Genomic DNA, 22450 nt, shown 5'->3' on the forward strand with positions numbered 1-22450 from the left:
AAATCTCTCTTCAGCCGATCCGTAATAATGTAAATCCATAAGAGCGTACATTATTCCACCCAATACAACTGTTGACTAGCTGATTGTGAATGAGATAGATGAGTGTAGAATGGGGTGATTCAATGTTAAACTAAACGTAGTACCAAAACTCTTGATTGTTCGTACTGGGCCGACCAGATATCTAGAGAGAGCTCCCCCCACTATCAGCAGGGCAACCTCGCTTCACTGTTGTCTTGTGTGTTGGTGTGTTGGTTGTGTTGTCAATCTCTCACTCTCAGTCTCAGTCAGACCCAGACACAGCGAGAGTGAGAGTGAACCGGAGAGAGTAGATGATTACAGTCACTTCCAGGTTAGTAACTTCCATAAGAGGCGCGGGAGTAACAGGAAACGGAAACTTAGTACCAACATCACTTTTGTAAAACGATAATGTGGAAAGGTTTACATATTTAAATCCAACCTGTAAAATAATATGTTAGAATACATGTGAGAGACTTAGCGAGTTTCAGGTACAATTTCTCCCAAAATATGGTTTAAATTACGTTTAAAATAAGTATTAGATTTTATGACTTCAAAATTCAAAACATTATATGATTATTTTGAGAATCACGTGGGACATTTGGAAACTGAGGGTTTCAAGGTTAACTTAAAAATATAATTTCAATTATCAAACGTGCCATCAGGACATCTACGTGTTTATTGTTTTAAGCTAAAGATAAACATTGCAACAAGGTTTATGTATTGTTAAAGGAAGGAATAACTACCAAAATTTTGCTGGTGTTACAATTTCAAACACAGTATTATGAAAACAATTTTATATGTAGTAAGATTTTGTGGTGCGTGATTTTTTTAAGTTTATCCATTTAAAGGTGATTTATCAGCTCGAAAACTCTACACCATGCAACATGCTAACTATTGAAAACATTGCATTATTTTACTCATTCAATAACTAACTGCACTTGACCCTTAAAAGTTAATATAACTGATCAAAATTGCGTTTAAAATAAATATGCAGCATTAATCAAGTTTTAGTCAAACCCCCAACTTTGTTAACATGTGAACTGGAAAACAACTCATTAACTTGTTTAGTATGTAGAGAGTGTACATATTGGACCGTTAATCTTTAAAACACACAAGATAGCGTTATGTTTATTTATATAACATAGTCGCCGGAATACACTTTCCCTAACTTGTTTCAAGCAAAGCTTGTATCCATCACTGAACTAGTTTAATTCGTTGACTATTGTTATGTTAATTTAAAAAATCTTGACAACATTTAATATTTAATTCATCCTTTCATGTTTTGAATTTGGAATATTTTCAACAAGAACAAAAAAAAATTATGTTGACACTTATAATGCTTAGTTTTGTTTAGCGGTTAAATTAAAATACGATCGTAAAAAATGTCATAACTAAGTTTAAAAAGAAACATGAATTTTTGGTCAATTAATTACTATAGAAATTACTTTAGACCGGTCCCACCAATGAACTTTCCCCACAGAAGTCCCACCCAAAACTCCATGAATACTTGGATAGACGATATCTCTCAAAATTCGATATTAAATTGAAGAGACTTGATTGAAAATTAATATGATTTTTTTCATTTACATTACGTGATTATTTTAACGTTTAAATTTTGTATTTAGTTGTATATGCAGGCAAGTATAACACGTCTACTTCAGTATATGATTGTGTTTTAAATAATCCTTTACAATATAATTTGTAGAATTTTTCGATTTAGTTTAGGATAGTGACAGTCAGTAATTTTTAATTCTACGATCTATCAGAATTGTTGCTTCAAGTAATCACAAGCAGTATTTTTTGACATTAGTGTTATTGAATGTTTAACGTTGAACAGAAAAATACGTACACTCGATTAAAATATTTTAACTATGAAAACCAAAATTACAGTAGTATAGTATCTTTAATACTTTCTTATTAAATGGCAGCCATACAAAAAACAAAGAACACAACTTTCCAGATGTTGCAAACCACCGATTTTGTTGTCTACTGTATATACAAAGCACTGAACTTGAAATTTCAAATATCAGAGAAAAAATAGGCAATTTTAAGGACATAATTTTAAAGGCTTTCCTTGAATATTGCTTAATTTCTCAGCTTGTCTCAAGAGGTTCTTCCGTAGTTTTAGCGAATTTCCCATATAGGGAATAAGCTATTACCATAGTACTCATGGTAAGACCTGGACCCGGGACCGATTTATTTTTTTGTTTGTTTTGACGTCCCTAGAGGCTAAAAACACAATCAGTGCAAATTCATGTGTCCGTTAGCACGATAACTCGAGGAAAAATGGTCAGATTTTGATGAAATGTTGTATAAACATTGGTTTAAACCTACATCTATTCGAACGAGTTCGCGAACCAGCGTGATCGGACAACACGAACGGGGGGGTTTATGGGGGGCTTTAAGGGGTAAAAATAGGTTTTTCTAATTTTTGACCCTAACACTATAAATTTGAGCAATTCCTTTCCAAACCATTTTGTAGAGCCTAAAAAACTAATAATTTAGTATGTTGAAGTGTCACTATGCAAATGGCTACGGAGAAAATTAAAAAAAAAAATGAAATTCTTATGTTATTCTAATGGAGAATAAGTAAACTGTTGTAGTTTGCTTGTTTATGAACATATTTTTATCAAATTTAGGAAATTCATTTATTTCATACCAAACTACTATAACGTTTCACAAAAAGCACTTTTTACCCTCCCTGTTGCAGCAAACCGAAGTACTCGTTAAACTAACGCTATTTAAATAAGGTATAAGTTTTATATTTTTAAGGAGACATTTAAATGTTAATCATATCAGGCAAATGGAAATCCGCTTAGTCTGCAGGTTTGCAGCGGCGGGAGTATTTTATCCTTTATCCTTGGCGCTGTTTTGGCCTTCAGTCATGCACCATTGCGACTTGTTTCGTTCATAAAGAGGGATTTACCTACCTCAATAAGGTTAGAGGCTACAATCATAAGAAAGTTGCCTATTTAAAATCCATGTTCATAAATTGTTTCGTTTCATATTTACAATCTGATTATGGCTAAGCATTCAACTGATTGACCATCTGTTATATAAAATTCACATTTAAACCGTTATATAGAAAGTAATTTAGAATCACTGGATCATTGAAAGTGATCCCTAGCAATAAATGAAACGCGAGGGGGCAAAGCCCTAAAGGAAACCGTTTTCGTTACCATTCGTTCCTCCACTGGAGCAAGCTTTAAAATGACACCTCAATCGTAAAAATTGTTTTATACAGTACTGCTGAAAAGAGGGTAGTATATAAACAGATAGAAGATAGATGTTGTAGTAGTTTGCATTTCAGTTTCGAAACATCAACTTATTTAAAAACGGCCGTGAAATTGGAAATTAGTTTTCAAATGTTTGTTAGTTCTTTTTAATGAAAATATAAAATGTAGCCTACGTTAAATACAGAATTTGTTCCGCTTTACACTTCTAAACTATTTTTGTCGTTTTCGTGTACTATGTATATTTGAATACAAATCAATCATTTGTATTACAAATTATAAACAATCTTGTTCTTTGGTTAAAAAAACAGTCTCGCAAAAACTTTGAGGAAAACTCGCGGTGAACTTGTCTGGTAATTCAACCGGTCATCAAGGTCACGTATACAGGAAAGTAACGTGATCTGGACGGAACCGCCCAAATTTGCTGCGCAGAAATGTATATTAGCACGAACGTGGTAAACACTTGGTCTCGAGGGGAAATACTTTTTTTAATTTTGTATTCACTATTCACTGCACGATAAAAACAAGAATTTTGAAATGCTCGAAAATACCAGTTTTGACAATGAAAAACACCCTTATGATTTAGTTTTTGTTCATTGTGTTTGATTCTGCATAAAAATCGAACTAAAAATAATCAAAATAATTTTTCAGAGAAAACTACTCAACGTTTGGTCATTATAACTGCAGCGTAAAAACATCATATTTTCGAGTTTATTGTTAAAATATTAGTTTAACTTCACCATGGATTATTTAATACGCTTATAGGTTTAATTGTATATATATTTTATCACTTTTATGAAATTATGACCCTCTAAGAAGGCTTGTTCGAACTGAAATATGTATGAATATGAATAAATAATAAAATGCACGAATGAATGAATGAATGAAAATGATTTATTTAAACAGGCAACGTTAGGGCCACATGGCCCTCTCTTACACTTAATCTGTGGATAAAAATCTAAACATGTGGTAATTTTGGAATGGAATCGGAAAGAGGGGTGAAAAATATAATTTGAGTAGCTTTCTTACTAAGACGATTTTTTGTTAACCAAATATATAGCAATGTAATATATTTAATAACCTGTATAGCAATGTAATGCTGATCGGTTAATACATTGTTAAAAAAATATAAATTAACTACTAAAAAACTTCAATGCCATAGAGCACATAATATGAATATTAATACTCCATACTTAAATGTTTTTTTTCTGAAATGGTGACCATACGAAAGGAGGTATTTTAAGCCAAGTATGAATGGAGATGAGTGTAGGATGAGTGGCGCGATCTTGTACATTTCATTGAAAAGTATTAAAGTATTAAGTATAGTCTTGTTACTAAGGCCGACACGTTTCTTAGACAGGATTGTTAATTAGTAGCACATACAGCCAATGGTAATTAAGGGACCTACAGTTACAGTATATAGTGGAAACCGAACCACGTTTTTGCCTTGTAATTTACGAAATTATCTAATATCAGGATAATACTGCGGATAGTCGTAGTGGGGGCGTTAATCCACACCAGGGAGTATCGCATCCACAGTGCATGCCTATAAATATCCACAATTCGTGACCTCCGAGTACTTGGATTAGGACAACGCCACGGTGCCAGTTGTATGTGCTCTACGGGCTAGTCGTAGAAATGATATCAGATCTAGATCAAGGAGATCATGAAATAATTCGTCCAATTTCATCTTCGCCGTAGTCCTAGTCCCTTCCGTGGCTACGTTTTGCGCCCGGTACGATTTTTAGATTACACATTGTATCTTATCTTCTTACCTTTGCCTGAAGCACGGCTCAGTTCAGAGCAAGTGTATCAATGTTTGTGACCCTGACTGTTACCTGGGCCCTGCGGACCTTTGGTACCAAAATAAAGAGTCGAGGATGTTTCAAGGTCAACTTGATCATCGTTACGTGACTCTACACTTAGCGCAAACCACGTGTGACCTTTGTTTCAGTAATAGTCTAAGAATAATCAGTAGTGAAACGATCATCCAAATGGCGTTGTTTATTTTTATTTTAGGAAACGAACGTTACGTTATGTTTTCAAAAGGTTTGTCAGTATCAAGAATCTAGTCATAATCCTACGTGATCAGAATGGGTGACTTATCTTAACCTTCAACTGTTCTGAAGCTTGGCGATGCCAACAAATTGAGACAAAAGTCTAAAGACACTAAGGAATGTAACCACCGAAAATAATGTGTAGTGCGTCGTTGTTGTCTGCCTTAGTTGTTATGCAGACCAGCTAATTACCTAAGGAAAGTAGTAAAGTAGAGACCGATCACTCAACATTTTTGTGTTCTTTAGTTTAAACTCAGGCACTCACAGAAAAAAACTGATCGGCTTATATTGTGTCAGTTGCCATTTAAACTTCCAATGATAATCCAACCCAATGTGGAGTGAGTGTCCACTGCTAAAGAAGGTGTGATTCCATATTTTTCTGTTGTGTCGGATCATAGATTTAAGTATATACCTAGATATCTCACGCAATGCTAAGTTTGCCTACCGGGGCATTTTATAGCCCCGTTGCCTACGACCGTTTTGTAAACCAGCCGTTTCAGTTCAGTTCTTAGTATTGAGAAGATTCACATAACAGCATTGTTTACGTACTTAACATTGGTTTTTATTTTATTTTTTTTTTTTTACTTAACAATACGGGTAAGGGCCAATGAGGTTTAAACATTGAAAGAAAAGAAGTAACATCTATATATAAAGCCTCATGAACCCATGAACTTTTGAGAAAACTACAAGTCAGACCCCCATAAACCATATACTTAAAATGTTCGTCATGACGAGAAACCATAAAAAAATATATCCATTATTTCATAAATTGCCCTTTAAGGTCGTAATTCCTTTCTAAAGGGAACTTTTCATATACCTAATGTTAAAAATGCTTCAGCTGTACTTATTTGTTTGTTATTCTTTCAATTTATTACCTTATTAAAATCAGGCGTGATTATTTGTTTCTTTTACTGTATTTTGTTTATTTCAGGTTAACTTAACCAATCAATAGTTTTATTAATACTTATGATGTCAAACGGGGTGAAGCCCGTGGGTAACAGCCATCGATCTCTAATAGAGATCGATGGTAACAGCTAGTTTTTATAATTTGAACTTCAACTAATCAGCTGTTCATGCCAATTTAATTGTTTAGTGGTGCAATTAGTGTAGGTATAGTATAATGTTTCATTGCATCACTGTCAGTGGCAATAATGAGAGGTTATAAACGAAAATATTACCTATCTTAGAAGTTATGAGTAGTGAGTTTTAGTAATTAAAACACCGTCGTAGGTAAAGTAATGTGCGCAACTCTCGTAAATAGTCGTGAGGACACTCGTATAAGTTTTTAAGGCACTCGCCAATGCTCGTACCTTAATTTTTCTACTCGTATCGTTAACACTATCTTTACGCAATCGTTTCATAAACTACAATAACACTTAACACTGACTTTTTTCAATCTATGGTCGGACCAAGAAGCTATTCCGTGAGTTTAAGAGTTTAGACGTACATAATCACCTACAGTGCAGTTCAGTTCAGTAATCAGTACAGTTCACCTTTGTACTGTACCGGCTCACTCCTTGCTTTGCTGTAAACGATCCACGCACGGGCGCTTAGTCTATGTGGACGGGCAAATGCAAGGTTAAAAGAGACCGCCAACCTCTTTTTTTAGAAACAAATATATATATATAAACTGTGCACCTGTGTTCAACCTGTGTTTGACCAATGGACAATGGACAATGGGCAATACATGTTTCCTACTGTTAAAAGCTCTTCCCAGCACGGACTTGTAGTTCATTCGAGGTAATACTCTTACATAATGATTGTGTTCCTGTATATTTCATGTAACTACTATAATTCTCTTGCTTTGTCATCTTCATATCGTTGATTGTTTACAAATTGCCGTCAACTGCAATGCTTATTAGATATTAGCATTGACTAGGCCTATACACCTCTCTCTCTGGTAGAGGTGTATAGTCAATGTGATTAGTACCGGTATTTCTGTACAGGTAAATATTTCATTATGAGTTTTCGTTGAATACCATGAAAACATCATTTTTCTAAATAAGTCTTTTGTTTATTTAACGTGCGTGATTATTTGCTCCTAAATATAAATATTGTTGTCTAATACTTAGGTGTAATGTGTAGGCTATAGTATACTGTAAGCAAAATGAACAGGTCTTCAAAAAATTCCATATATGCGGATACAGGTAGAAAGGAATCTAGATGATAAGGGAAAATTTAATCGATTACTTATTCAAGCTAGTTTTTAAAAACTAAATTAAGTACTCACTTGAGGTGAAAACCCTATGTTTGAGGTGAATTGTAATTTGACTATTTGATTTAAATGAATGTGAACATTTTAAAATATAAAAACATATTACAAAAGTTATATTAACATTCACATTTGCATTGATTTCAGCGTTTAAACCGTAACCCACGTGCTATACGTAAAAAATTGATTATACTCAATCGGAAGTGATCGAAGACGAAGATTAGACCATCGACTTTTGGCCACAATTGTGCTTCCTAGTCGTCCTTGTTGATCTCGACAAGATCGAGCTATTTGCTACGTAGCAGCTTTTCAAACACATCATAAAATCCACAATTTTATTCAAGGAAACCGGTGTACGGATGACATGTAAACTTAGTTTACGTGTTTGGTTTTCATTCAAACTAATTCATAACTTTTTTTATGAAAGCTTGCACACTGCCGCCACTGCCGGACGTTTCGTCTGGTAGCTGTCACCCGTATTCTCAAAGTTCCTCGGTTCTAGAAGTTTCCCGAAAACGGGGTTCAATTTAAACTGTTTTTTTTTAAGTTTTTTTTAAGTAAGCCTATAGCAAAACAACAATATCAAAAAGAAACTATTAGCTATATTAAAAAAAAACTTTGTTCGCATTGAATCACGTAGTTCTATTCTTTTAAAACCCCACAAGATTCATACACTAATTCACAAACCAATACATCACTAATATACGGGCTACTGAAAAGATTACATAAGCTTTACCCAAGTAAGCATAGCACATTTCAAACACAACTTAAACTGTTAATTTAGTTGGATGGACCGAAAGCAAACATGTTTGTTTTATTATTCAAAATGGAACTGTCAATAAACGTCCAAACAAAATGTTAAGGTTATTAGTGTAAGATTCAAGCTAGTACCATCATTTTACTAATATTATAAATGTGAATGTTTGTGTGTTTGTTTGTTTGTTTGAAGTTCAATCACGCATTAACTACTGGACGGATTTGGCTGGAATTTGGCATGATGATAGAGCTCACATTCCCGATTAACATATAGGCATATTCTTATCTCAAAAATCCTTTCAGGCTCCGCCCCAGTGGCTCTGTAGTTCCCCATGTTAACCTTATGAGTATTCATTCATATTTAAAGAGAATTAAACAATTTAGTCAGCTGTTTCAACTAAAAAAGTTGGTTCTATGATATACAAAAGCATAAAAAGTTATAAGATTTACCAACAGGGTGCAGCACTATATTTCTTTGCATTTATGAAACCAGCTAATTTGAACCAAGCAGCAACAAAAAAATTTCATACATAATGAGAACTAACTGTCAAAGTAGGATTGTTTACAGTTATGTTTATGTTTTTAATTTCTTGAATAATTTGTGATATTTTGCGATTTTTTTTATAATTTAGCTTTTTCTATTGTTTAGGTGAAGTGGTCGAAATTATGGCTATGGCAGATGTGTAATACTAATAGAATACTGTAAATTTAAAGAAGTAAATTTTATCCTCCCTCATTGCAAACGCAAAGCTTGAGTATAACTACTGCAATGAGCATTTTATAGTTATAATATCCGTGAAATAATGCTATCAGCTAGCTATATGGATCAAAGCATCAGCAGTCAAAATTCAACAACTGTCTTATGCCTTTGTTTATGTGTCAAATACTGCTTCCATAAGAAATGCGTTAAAACTTTGAGACTCCGTGGGGCGGATTCCTGTGAATTTTTAACGCCATATAGATGTTGGCATTCACCAATATGGTCTTTATCACCATGCAAAATTTTAAAACGATTGCTTGAGCCGTCTATGAGGAGTTTGCGTTTTACGAAATACATAAGAGTCGACGTATAAGAGCTTCGCTCAATTATAGTAACTATTTCCCGATGATATAAAATTGCTTGGTCTGAAATAATAAATACAGTACAGAGTACAATCATAGACGAAGTAATATAATATATATTAAATATTTTATTCATCTATGGTACAGTATTGCATTATCTTATGTAGTACCAGTACGGAATCACATAAACAACTGGAACTGACGATCCTAGCGGTGGTAACTGAAACTAGCGGCAGGAACTGAAGTGGTACAGAATGTCTCCGCTAGAGCGCTACAAGGTTTTCTACTAGTTGTAGTTCAATTTTATGATAAATATTTAACATATTACAGATACTTTATGAGAAATAATATTCACGGGCAGTTTAACTAATATATTTCCAATACTACGGAGTAATTCTAGAAGTAATTGTATTTCGCATCTATCTCAAAAAAAGTGATATATCGTTTGGCTCTCGCGCTGGAAACAGGATCCAAGTTTGGTCGGGTCACTTTAATGGAGCTGGAATGTCAACTTTGCGCAGTGGCAATATCGTAACCAATGAAGTTCAGCTGAGGTGCGATTATTGCTAATTGAAAACTTTTACCAATACCCCGCCATGGGGGCGTGAAATACCGCCCACATCGGCAATTTTTGGCAGCCCTTACGGGGGCTCATAAACAAACCACATAATCAATAATTAACAATAAAAATTGCACAAAAAATATCAGCAGTTTCAGAAATAACACTGCCAAAATCCTCAATCTCAAAACCGAAACTTTTCCTAAGTTTTGACACATCACTACTCCATTCTACACTTCTTGACTTCACATTCAGTTTAAAATACGCAGTTTGGAGTTGTTGTCTCAAAATTAATAATAACAGAGAAGTTAAATATATTACATTATACATTTCATTCAATCAAATTCAGAAAATATGCAAAGCCCGTTAGGATTCCCACGTTTCGCTTATGTTGACATTCCAGATAAAACTTGAGCTCGTTAACATGTCATCAGCTATCAAGGGAAAGGAGAAACAAGGATTATCTGAGAAAGGATCCGCATGGCTTTGTTTTTAATTCATAGAAAAGACAAATGAAAGGACCATCTAGACATGTTTACCAACCTCGAGGCGATATGAATATGATAAAGTGTTTTACTGAAGCCTGGACAAATTCGATGAGGCCTAGATAACAATTATGTAGGCCACAAACAACTAACCTCGCATTGACAGTGAAATACAGTAGCTGTAAGTTGAATATTTTAACAGCTTTATCATCGACAAATATATGAATCAAATTTATTTTTTAATAATTATTTAGTTTATTACTAGCTATGAAAGTTCATAATCTGACAACACACCCCATATCTCCATGGATTTAATTTAATGTTTCCCCTAAATAATTTTTACTGGTCTTTGCTTTGAGACTAAACACTGTATTTCAGCATTGGACTATTAATTGAATAGTCAAAGATTTCATTTAACTTAGTTCTACTCCAAAGTAAGTATGTTTTTAGCATTTGCGTCTCAAGAAATCGATCTGTTGACAGATCATTCAGTTCTGTGGTTTAATTTGATACAGTAGTTTCCATTTCACGATCATATTTAATTACATTGGGTGTACTTCAAGCCACTTCGCAGAGGTTATCGTGTAATGTATAATTTTGAATCATTTTTTATTTGGAAAAATATAATATAGGCCAACTAGAGAGAGAGTGTTGATTATAGGTAAGGTGTATATTTATCACCTGTCAATCCAGTTTTGGTTTAAATAGAACAAACAAATCGATTTAGACTAGAATAAACAGATTTGAGTTCACATCATTAGATTAATTTAATGTAGGATTCCATTACCAAAGTAGTTATTGAAGTACATTTAGAAATGAGGAAATTAATGTGAAATCGTTTGATTTTAAGATAATGGATTTATGCTAATCACACTGTGAGAATACCTTGATGCCATTAAACGAAATCACAATCTCTCATCGTTGCTTTTTCATAAGAATTGCATTTGCGTCACACTGTTCTGTGTGTACGATAGCTATATGTGTAAGATGAAGATTCCAGGTTATTAATAATTAAAATGCATTACATTGCAGAACGTATTTTTCCTACGGTTACCTGACAAAGTGGGCTTCCTTGCACTGATTCAGTGGAGTGCCTCAGGGCCCAGGGGTCGGTTCTTGGCCCGGTACTATTCATCTACAGACCTCAGTTGGTCAAAAAGGGTGGAATATGTATTTTTGCTGACGACATCGCTGTCTCCAACCCAAACCCCAAACCGACTTTAACTATATAGACACGAGCCAGCTAGTTGCTTGATGCAGTGGTTCGGTGAAAATCTCCTCAAAATCAATCCAACAAAATTCAGCTTGTTGAATTCTTAATTAGGAAAACTGAAAAAAACTAAATTTTATTTTTGACGACACTGAAACAGCAAACTGAAACCACTGCTCAAGTAAAATTCCTAGGGTTTTTTGTTGAACGAGAACTTGTGTTTCAAACCTCACATTGATTCTGTCTGTAGAAAGATCAGTTCAGGTTTTTTTCTTCTGTGCCAACTTTCAAACATTTTCAAAGCATTTTCAAACAAAGTCGTACTTCTTACTGCTTACTACGTTGTACTTTATCCCACATGATATGTACGTATGTATGTATGTATGTTACACTATGGGGTGGTGAAAGCACAAGAACTCGTGTCCATTTCCGCGTTAAAGGAGAGAGCTGTCACAATTATTCATGGCCTTCCATACAAACATACTTAGATATGTATTTAAATCATCCGCAATTCTAACTGTTCCTTGTATTTACATTCTGGAAGTCAAATTATTCTCATTTTCACACCACAAACACCCACTCATTAATTTCTGCTTCGCAATAACTTCAATCTGAGAATTCCAGCCCATTCAGTTACATTCTTGGAAAGTTGAAAGACGTCTAACTTATAATGACATTAAACAGTTTAATGCTCTCCCTCTTCAAATCAATTCCACATATCATCAGACCCAGACCCAGGATGCTTCAAAAGGCACTTGAGGTAATTTCTCTAAGGTCAATGCTACTATACGGTGTCCGGTCGCTGACGGACACTCCTCATGAATTTTAATTTTGGTGTATTACAAGTTATAGTTAATAGATAGTTTTAATAAATTCGACTTGGCTAATGCATGTATATTGTTTATCTAGCTAAATAAATGGGTTATTGATTATAACAGGAAAAATAGATTTACTGTATTTAGACATACCTACTTTTGCTACACTCATTTTTTCCGCACTCATTATTGTTTTGCGACATTCCAGCATTCCAACCAAACAACCCAAACAGTGGACTTTTATTAGGCACGTAATACTTGTTACAACACCTATTAATAATTAAAGATACTACGACTACGAACAGCTGGTCAGATCACATCATTAACCGTGTAAACCGTAGATAAAAACATACTCCCTTGAAGTGCCACTTCGCACACTACAGAAATGATCACAATATGTAGGCTATGTTAATTATTATTATCATTATTTGAGATGGGGATGCCACTTATTATCATTATTATTTGAGATGGGGATGCCACTTATTATCATTATTTGAGATGGGGATGCCACTTCTGTGCGTATTTTAATCCATGAGTGAAGGGTGAGTGCGTATAGGTACGTACTACAGTATGGTAATAATAATTCGGTATGTAGCGTAGATACCTACAATCAAAAGCGGGCATAGTTTTATTTTAAGTATGATTGATCGCCAGCTATTTATTTTCTTTATCAGTGCCCCGTTAAGGCTACGAAGGGAAAGTAACCAACCTTTTGGTATAATTACTAAAACAAAAACAACCGAACAACTAAAACTAAATCTTTGTGGTGTGTCATTTTCACGCTCCTGTGACGTCAGCAAGAGATATAGGCCTATGTCACCATGTGTAAATCTGCAATTTATGTAGCATGAATTTGAACAACAAAAATTGTCCGGCCGTCAGTGTCAATGTTTTGTTTTTTTGGTAAATAATAATTTGATAGGTTTTTGAGGGATAGCGCTGGGTTCACAACGATATGGTAGGCATTCGGATAAGAATCGACCTTGTTTTCTACCGGATGACAGACATCGACTTTTTAGTATCGGATCCGGCTATCTCATGGTGGAAGATCGAAGTAAATTATTGCCAATGCCTTGGTGCCTTCTGCTGCTGCTTCTAACTCCTCTCCTATGCCTGTCGTCACAAACGTCATAATGTGGCCTTTACGGGAAGACCATAATTTAATTCACAATATTACAGTGAATGCAAATAAATAAATAAGTACAACATAATATCTGAACCTGGCATAACATTTGCTAATGAAAATGTTTAATCCTATTAACATTAAGTTACAGTATAAGTAGCCTACGGCTGATAACCAGCATGATGAATATAAGAACTTGAATATAAGAATATCACGGAGGAATTTAAAAAATATTCCAGTAAACTTGCGCAATTTTGGCGTAGATTAGCCTAACTTGTCTAATTCAATAACAAATTGAGCTGTCTTGGGAATACACATTTCTCAAAAAGCCCGTTTCTAGGGCTCAGATATTGCAAGGAAAGAAATTTTTGAATTCTCAAACTGAGCAGAGGGCATATTTCATGAGTTGAGTACCGTACTGGGTTGTTGTATTAATAGTCAAAGGTAGGCCCTACTGGCTATTAAAACAAGCTTAAGTTTAATCCTCATAAGTTATAAAACAGCCATTAGGCTGAACTGATCAAAAGGAACAAAGTTGAAATAAATTAAATAACTAAATACTAAATTAAAAATAATAAAAGAAATATTATCCTCTTCGAAGGCTAGTGCTAGTTCTTAGTTTTTGTTGTCTCTCTGTCTGTCTTCTCTTTCTCTCTCTTCTCTCTTTGTGTGTCGAATCTCGAATCGAATCGAGTCGGCTCGGCTGCTCGGCTCTAGCGCTCTAGGAGGCAATCGATTTACGATGTTCGATAGTAGTTCATTTCATACTACGACGATCGATACTTATCCGAATGCCTACCATATCGTTGTGAACCCAGCGCTATCCGTTTTTGAGGTTATCTTGACTTGAACCGCTGATGAACTTGTCGTATCTTGACCCGGTGATAAATTGAGAACGGAAGCAATCTAATTAAACGTTTGATCATCATTCATAATGTTAAAGACAAAGCTTTATGTTAAAGTCAGGTTATATCGTCAGTGGTGAATGACTTCCTGGGTTGATTGATAGGCCTACTCACACTAAACTTACAAGAAATATTTGACATTGACAGGTATTGTATAACACAGTATAATATGGTTAACAACTTTTAGAGTTAGGATAAGCCTATGATTAGCTCGATAAGACTGCAAAACAACGATTCCTGTAATTTGTACTCCCATGTAGCTTGGGCCTAGTTGACAAAATGATAAGCCAAATTAACTTAGGCATAGGATTTGTTAAGGGTAGGTACAGTTTCTTAACTGGGCTATGCTAATATCGATTGAAACTATCGAATTGAAAATATTGATTAACAGTCGATAGTTTTAAATGTATCTATTATAAAATTAAACCATCATAACGTAACCTAACCAACCAAACTTGCTGATGGTGAAAAAATCACATGAAGATCAACTGTATCTTACACCCAGTTTAGTTGGGTTTTATCTTGAATCAAGAAACTTAACCTAACACTAACACACCATAAACCTGCCTAAACTGTCTGTGACAAACTTGGCTTTCACGGAAAATAATAAAAACCATTGTAAACACGTTCAAACTAATAACATCAATAAAGTTTCCTAGTTGTCAAACCTATTAACTTAAAGGCTGTCTTTTAATTAACTAGCCTAAGTTAACTACTAACATTTATAATTTCAAATCCATCATCACCAATCAGCCAACATGAAAATAATCGACAAACTACTTAGAAATACCTCCGAAGTACTGTTAAATATGAAATAATTTAAAATTATAAACTCACTTGTCCACTTAGGTATCCATCCAGGTAGGCCTACTCAGCCTATACATTCACTCTGTTAGGGTAAGTAAAGCTTAAGCTAAGGAATAGGAGAAATGTGTTGCAGGTATGACTGTATGAGGAGCTTTACAAGCTTTGTGGTAGACCTTTGCAAAATGCTTAAACAATAAGAATGCACGGATAAGTGCAGGTCCTTAAAAGCCTGGTGCGTTCTTTCCAAGTAAAGTCAGTAGCCCTCGATGAAAGAAGTTGTCTCGATTTACTGCTACAGTGTACAGTAATAAAACACACGGTACTAGGATTAGCACGTGATATCACGATACTTCTTACACAGGGGGGATAATCAAGACTTCTGTATTCACTTGAATCATCGGTGAAAAACATTTTCCACTCTCTACAAAAGACGTGACTAAATGGAAAAACAACTACTTTTTCTACAAAACCATTGATCCATTTTTTTTTATTTGATGGCAATAGCATTCCTTGAAGATGTTTAGGCTTTGATAAAATATTTATTATTTTGTGAATCATCATTAAGTTAGGAACTTTCACTATCTTAAAAAAAATTTTTGAGAAATTATTTTAAATTGCAGAAAACAATAGACTGTTTCTACCCTTCTAAAATTATCTGAATGGTAGTCAGATTTTTAACTTGTTAGTACAGTACCTATCTAGCTAACTATTGAATCTATACAAATGAAATAATTAGTTTGTATCTACAAAACCACACGCTAATGTTCGTAATTATTAAAGCCACAGTTTTCTGTTCATATATAGCCTACTAACACCAAGCCTACTTGAAAAAAGTCATCAAGATGGCGCCTACTAAATGTGGCTTGGCTGATTGCAAAAGAACTATTGCGAAGAACAGTAAATGTATAAAGTGTTAAGGGTTTTGTCTGTCGTGGTTTCATATTTCGTGTGCCGGTCTATCAATTGAAGAATTAAATATTTTTAAGGAGTTAGGGAATAAGGCTTATTTCAAGTGTGAAAAGTGCCGGTCGTCATCGGAAACGTTGCCGCCGCCGTCGGCACTGTCGTCTGCTCCCAGCTCAGCGAGTTCTGTGACTAAAGATGACGATGAATGTGAGTTACAATATTCGAATGACACATTTCAATCTCTTTTAGATAAAGTGTTCAATTTAACAACCACTCAAAACAAGATGAGTGAGCAAATTATGTTTTTAATTAATGAAAATGACAAGTTGAAGGACGCATTAAAACACCAGTCTGAAATCATCGGTGATATAGTTTTGAACAAGTCTGCGAACAACACGTATGCTGGCAAACTAAAATCTCAGAATTTAAATAAAGGTGAAAGTAGAATTCAAAGTCAAACGTCCCTAAATTGTTGTACTAATATTGATAATGATGTCGATGTCGATACTGTTAAACCTAGCCCTAGTCTGCTTGGGAATAATGAAACTGTAAACGAGCAGACGACACCCAGCTCTGTTGGAAGTAGACATAGAGTTACAGAATCTATGGCGAGCTCGTTACATCGAAACCCAGAAAGCCGACAAGATTCATCAAAGTTTGAAACTGCCGCAGCGGAGTCAAATAGGAGTGAGATGGTAGCTGATTCCGATTCGTTCCAGACTGTCTCCTATCGGAAGCGAAAAAGACGTCGTGACATTCAACAGCAGGAGCAGAAGCAGAATAACGGAGGCCGTGGCGTTGGAAATGTCAGTTACAGACGACAAAATCAAAACAAACCTAAGTTTATTACTGGAAGTTTAAGTTTGGCGGATGGCGATAGAATCAAAACTGCTGAAAGGAAGTCGTTCCTGTTTGTGTCTAGGCTATCACCTGACACTGACTCTAAGGATTTGGAATCATTTCTATCAGGTAAATTTAGTGATGAAACGTTTAAGGTAGAATCGCTCAATTCTAAGTACCCTGAAGAATACTGCTCATTTAAAGTCACCATTCCTTCCAGGATTGATGAAGTAGTGTATAAACCCGACTTCTGGCCGAAGGGGGTGTTTGTGAACAGGTTTGTTGTCAAGAAGTCTTTAAACTTACAGGACAAACGAGTTTTACCTCCAATGTGATTGATTTAAACCAGATAAACAATGATATTGGTGATGTGAATGTGACAAGACCTAGGCCTAAGCACAGGTTTGACACAGACGGAGCCAATCTTTGTGCACAAATAAATGACATGGGGGAACTAAAGGACATTGTAGGCCCCCACGAAGCTAAGTTCACATTAAGCCTACTCTTGATTAATCTACAATCTCTTCGTAACAAACTCCATGAATTTGAGATTATTTTAGCTCAATCAAAGACAGATATAATTTGTGTCAATGAACACTGGCTTCTGGCTGAAGAGATACCCCTCTACGTGCCTGAAGGTTTTGTTCTTGCGAGCTACTACTGCAGGCAATCTCCTTTTGGCGGTTCATCCATCTATGTGAAGAGCGACACAACTTATGAGGTCTTGGACATGGGGGAATACGGCTGTGACGCTTTTTGCGAGGTTTCAGCTATTAGACTACATAAACTAAACATGTTAGTCTTGTGTATTTACCGTACTCCTACTTCTAATTTTAAATGTTTTATTACTAACCTTGAAAAAATCCTAATTTGTCTATTTAATGATTCTCTTAAACACATAGTCTTGGCTGGTGATCTAAATGTTGATATCCTCAAAACCCATGACCCCGAAACTGTTGAATTGATTAATCTCCTTAGATCATTTGATATTTATTGTGTTCATGAAACCCCAACCAGATTTAAAGCTTGCCTTGATGTTGTAGCCTCAAACATTACATCTGACCATGTTGAGGTTAGGTTACTTAACCAAGATATATTGTCGGACCATGCGGGTGTATGGACCACATTTACCCTGGATTCCTTTACTTTTGACGAAAGTAGAGATAGGCCTAGTCTAAAAAAAAGAGAAGTAGAAAAAAAGCGCATCTTATCTCATGAGAAAATTAATGACTATAAGCAAATGCTATTATCTGCAAACTGGATGGGTATCTACACTAATGATGTAAATATATCTGTTAATGTGTTTTTAAATATACTGTCTATGTACCTGAATTTAAGTTGTCCAAAAATGTCTGTAAATAGTAGTTTTAAGGGAAAAAAGGGTTCACTGGTAAAATGGTTTACGCCTGATCTAGAAAATATGCGTAAATTACTCCTTGCACTGTACGACAAATGGAAAAGCACATGTGACCCAGATGACAAATTAATGTTTAGCAAATTTAAGGCACAATATAGGCAAGAAATTATAAATGCAAAAATAGAAGCAAATGGTAGGTTTATAAGTAAATCGACAAATCAATGTAAAGCTGCTTGGCTGGTTGCTAAAAAGGAAGGTAACTTGGTATCAACAAAGAAACAGATTATACCAATTTCACCTGAACAAATGAATAACTTTTTCGTTAATGCTTCCAATGTTCTAGGTAATGACCAATCTGTAACTAATACTGATTATGAAGAGTTTTTAAATAATAACATAAATCTAGATTGTAGTAGGCCTAGTATTAACTTTAAGGTCAATTTGGTTGATGTAAATACTGTTATGTGTGTTGTAAATAAAATGAGTAACTCTAAATCTGAAGATGTTTACGGAATGTCAAACTTTTTAATTAAGAATATAATTCATGTAATTGTAATACCACTAACTTTTATTGTTAACTTAGTTCTTAGCACAGGCATATTCCCTGAATGCTTAAAAGTGACAAAAGTTACACCCATCTTTAAAAAAGGTGATGTAAACAAACCTGAAAACTACAGGCCAATTGCAATCGTTCCTATTATAAGCAAGGTTATAGAACACTGTATTGTAAACCAGCTCAATGATTATTTTGTAAGTAATAGTTTGTTTTATCCTTTTCAGTTTGGCTTTAGGCCTAAACACTCGACAATAGATGCTGTTGAAAAAGTAGTTGAATATGTTTTAAATGGCTTTGAACAAAAACTCACTGTGGGGTCATTGCTTATTGATTTAAGTAAAGCTTTTGACTCTGTATCACACAAAATCTTATGTGACAAGCTAAAGTCTTATGGAGTAGCTGATAAGGAATTGAGGTTAATTCAAACATATCTCCAAAGCAGAAAACAGATGGTTAGCTTTAATAATATGAATTCCGAATACCTAGATGTTACAGTAGGGGTACCACAAGGCTCTGTCCTTGGTCCTTTTTTGTTTTTAGTTTTTGTTAACGATTTTAGCTCTAATGTCTCTACTTTTTCTGTGTTGTATGCTGATGACACCACCCTGGTACAATCTGATATAGATTTGGTGGGTGTTCAGAACAAACTTGACATAGCCTTGATGGAGTCAAAATCATGGTTCTCTGCAAATATGTTGGCTGTGAATGAAGGTAAAACAGAGCGCTTAATTTTTACACTAAGGAACCATTGTGATTTAGATTTAGATAATGACTTGTTCAAGCCTGTAAAACTGCTGGGTATTACTCTGGACAGTAAACTCTGTTGGGACGAACATGTACACAACTTGTGCAAAAAACTTGCTCGTGTTACCTGTCTTTTAAGAAAACTTAAAACTTGTGTTAATTCTGATATTCTTTTTATGGTTTATTTTGGTTTGTTTCATACCCATCTTATTTATGGTATAAGACTATGGGGCAATTCACCATCAGCAAAAAAAGTGTTTGTTTGGCAAAAAAAAGCAATTAGGGTTATCTGTGGCCTAAATGAAAACGATTCATGCAGAACAGTCTTTCCTGAACTTAGCATATTTACTCAACCTAGTCTGTTTATTTACTATAATCTTATATTTGTTAAAAACAACACCCATATCTTTCAAAAAACCTCTACTATTCATTCTCACAACACCAGACAAAAAGAGGACATTGTTAGACCTAGTATTAGACTTGATAAGTATTATAAGAGCCATAGTTACCATCAAATTTTAATTTATAATAAACTGCCAACCAATGTTAAAATGTTACCACCTAAGAAATTTATCCATGTTATTAGCAAGTGGCTTAAAGTTAAGGCATTTTATACCACTGAAGAGTACCTGAGCTGTGACCCTCAAGACATTATCTATTGATTTTATATACTTTGACGACACCTATTGTATACTGCTTATTTAATGGTGAATAAATTCTTGATTCTTGATTCTTGATTCTTGAAGCTGTTAAATTAGTCAAGTCAACACATTGCAGCCTGCAATGCAGTAATAACAATGTTAGTGACCTTGAATTATTCAGTCACTAAGTTAATGATAAGCAGAACATCAAACATATGCGCAATTTTCACTTGTGACTGTTTACATAAAAAAGATAAATGCTTTTAATTGTAATAAGTTAAGCTATTGTTAAAGTTATTTTGTAATATTTTACAGACCATTTCAAACCCTTTAATGATTTAATTTTGACAGATTTTAATCACAATATTTTTTTTCAGAAGGCCAGACAATGATCTCTCAACTAACATCAGTCGCCACACTATTAGTTGACATCACAATTTTGCTGCTCAAAGTTATCATTGGAGTGTTTGAAGCACTCTACCAAACTTTAGTACCGGTTCACGAAAAGTCTGTTGCCAATGAAACTGTTTTGGTAAGTATTTTATGAGGTCTTGCGTTTGAATCACCGATAGGTTTATAGGTTAATGCAGATTTTATTTTGTACAATCCTAGATTTTTAGGAGATTTATTAGTTTTTAATTAAGTCTAGGGCAGCGGCTCTCGACCTAGGGGGTGTGGAAGGATTTCAGGGGGGGGGTGCATGAGCACTTTATTTATATAAAAATATAAATAAAATTAAAGCAAAAATATTAGGTATAAAATTTGTTTGGAATAGTAGCCATATACAAGCTTTAAATTTAATCCTCATCGAATAAACCCTAACCTTGTTAACCCTAACCTTATTGAAAATAGAGTAGAGTATGGATTTTTAATTGCACAGGGACATTAGAATGCCCCATTTACATATGGTATATGAGCTTTTAATATGGGGGAATGGGAGCATGAGAAACATTCTATCCGCAGTACTAGGCCTATCCTGAAAATTAGACCAATTTGTTAATGACTTACTTGACTTATTTCCTGTCACTCCTTGGCAAAGCATAGGGCCTCTACGAAACAGCGCCAACGGACACGATTAGCAGCCAATGCCTTAACTTCTCTCCAGCTCTTACCCGCCTCTCTGATTTCGGCTTCAATTGTTCTTCTCCATGTTTTTCTCGGTCTTCCTCTCCTCCTCTGTCCCTGGGGATTCCAGCTCAAGGCCTGTTTTTCTACGGCGTCTTGATCTTTGCGCAGAGTGTGTCCTATCCATTGCCATTTCCGTTTTTTAATTTGTATATCTATGGGATCCTCTTTGGCGGCTGTCCACAAATCTTTATTAGAGATTACTTCTGGCCAATAGATTCTTAAGATTCTTCTTAAGCACCGGTTCACGAATACCTGTAGCTTGTTTGTGATTGCTAGAGAGACTTTCCACGTTTCACATCCATAAAGTAAAACTGACTTTACGTTGGTGTTAAATATTCTTAACTTTGTTCTGGTTGATACTTCCCTAGCTCTCCAAACTGGGTATAGTTGAACAAATGCAGCATTTGCCTTCTTGATTCGGGCCACTACATCATCATCTGCCCCTCCATTTTTTGTCAACACACTCCCTAAATATGTAAAAGAATCCACTTCCTCTATCTCTTCTCCAGCCATTTTAAACATATTGTTATTTACTGGATTGATCCTCATTGATTTTGTCTTTTGGACATTGACTTTCAACCCTATAGCTTTCTCTTCTTTTTCAAGATCTGCAAGTTTTCCTTCCATATCTTTGAATTTGTGGGCTAAGAAACAGATGTCATCTGCAAATGCAAGTTCTTCAAGCTTCTGCTGTAGACCCCAGGAAATACCCTTTGCTTCTCTCCTACTTATGTTCCTCAACACCTGGTCCAACACAACCAGGAAGAGGGTTGGTGACAAGACACAACCTTGCCTCACCCCTAGCTTTACCTCTATCGGGTTGCTTAAATGTCCATTGTGTATAATTTTACAACTGTAGTTCTTGTACATTTCTTTGATTAGGTTAATTATTTTTCCAGGGATTCCTAATCTTGTCAATCCTCTCCAGATTTGGTCCCTTTTAATAGAGTCGAAGGCTTTCATAAAGTCTATAAAAACCAGATATATACCAACACTGTATTCATTCATTTGTTCGATTATTATTCTCATTGTGTTG

At 34.9% G+C, this 22450-nt stretch overlaps 1 protein-coding gene and 1 non-coding gene across 5 annotated transcripts in view; both read left to right on the top strand.

Moving 5' to 3' along the window:
* Positions 1-235: 235 nt before the first annotated feature.
* Positions 236-22450, top strand: part of LOC128988760 (epidermal retinol dehydrogenase 2) — a 28156-nt gene continuing 5941 nt past the window's right edge. The window contains exons 1-2 of one of the 4 annotated variants that reach the window (XM_054410371.1): positions 236-349; positions 20664-20818. In XM_054410371.1, the coding sequence (XP_054266346.1) occupies positions 20675-20818 (144 nt within the window). In that variant the 5' untranslated portion in view covers positions 236-349; positions 20664-20674. Of the gene's footprint in view, positions 350-14362; positions 14583-20663; positions 20819-22450 lie in introns of those variants that run through there. The other 3 variants (XM_054410373.1, XM_054410370.1, XM_054410372.1) reach the window with 3 other exon arrangements.
* LOC128991197 (U4 spliceosomal RNA) lies at positions 9848-9988 on the top strand. The gene has a single exon (XR_008490619.1). It is a non-coding gene; the product is annotated as a U4 spliceosomal RNA (small nuclear RNA).

The sequence above is a fragment of the Macrosteles quadrilineatus genome, unplaced genomic scaffold, assembly GCF_028750875.1.
Source record: "Macrosteles quadrilineatus isolate MER2022 unplaced genomic scaffold, UCM_ALF_1.0 Scaffold_3__2_contigs__length_128488019, whole genome shotgun sequence".
Lineage (NCBI taxonomy): Eukaryota > Metazoa > Arthropoda > Insecta > Hemiptera > Cicadellidae > Macrosteles > Macrosteles quadrilineatus.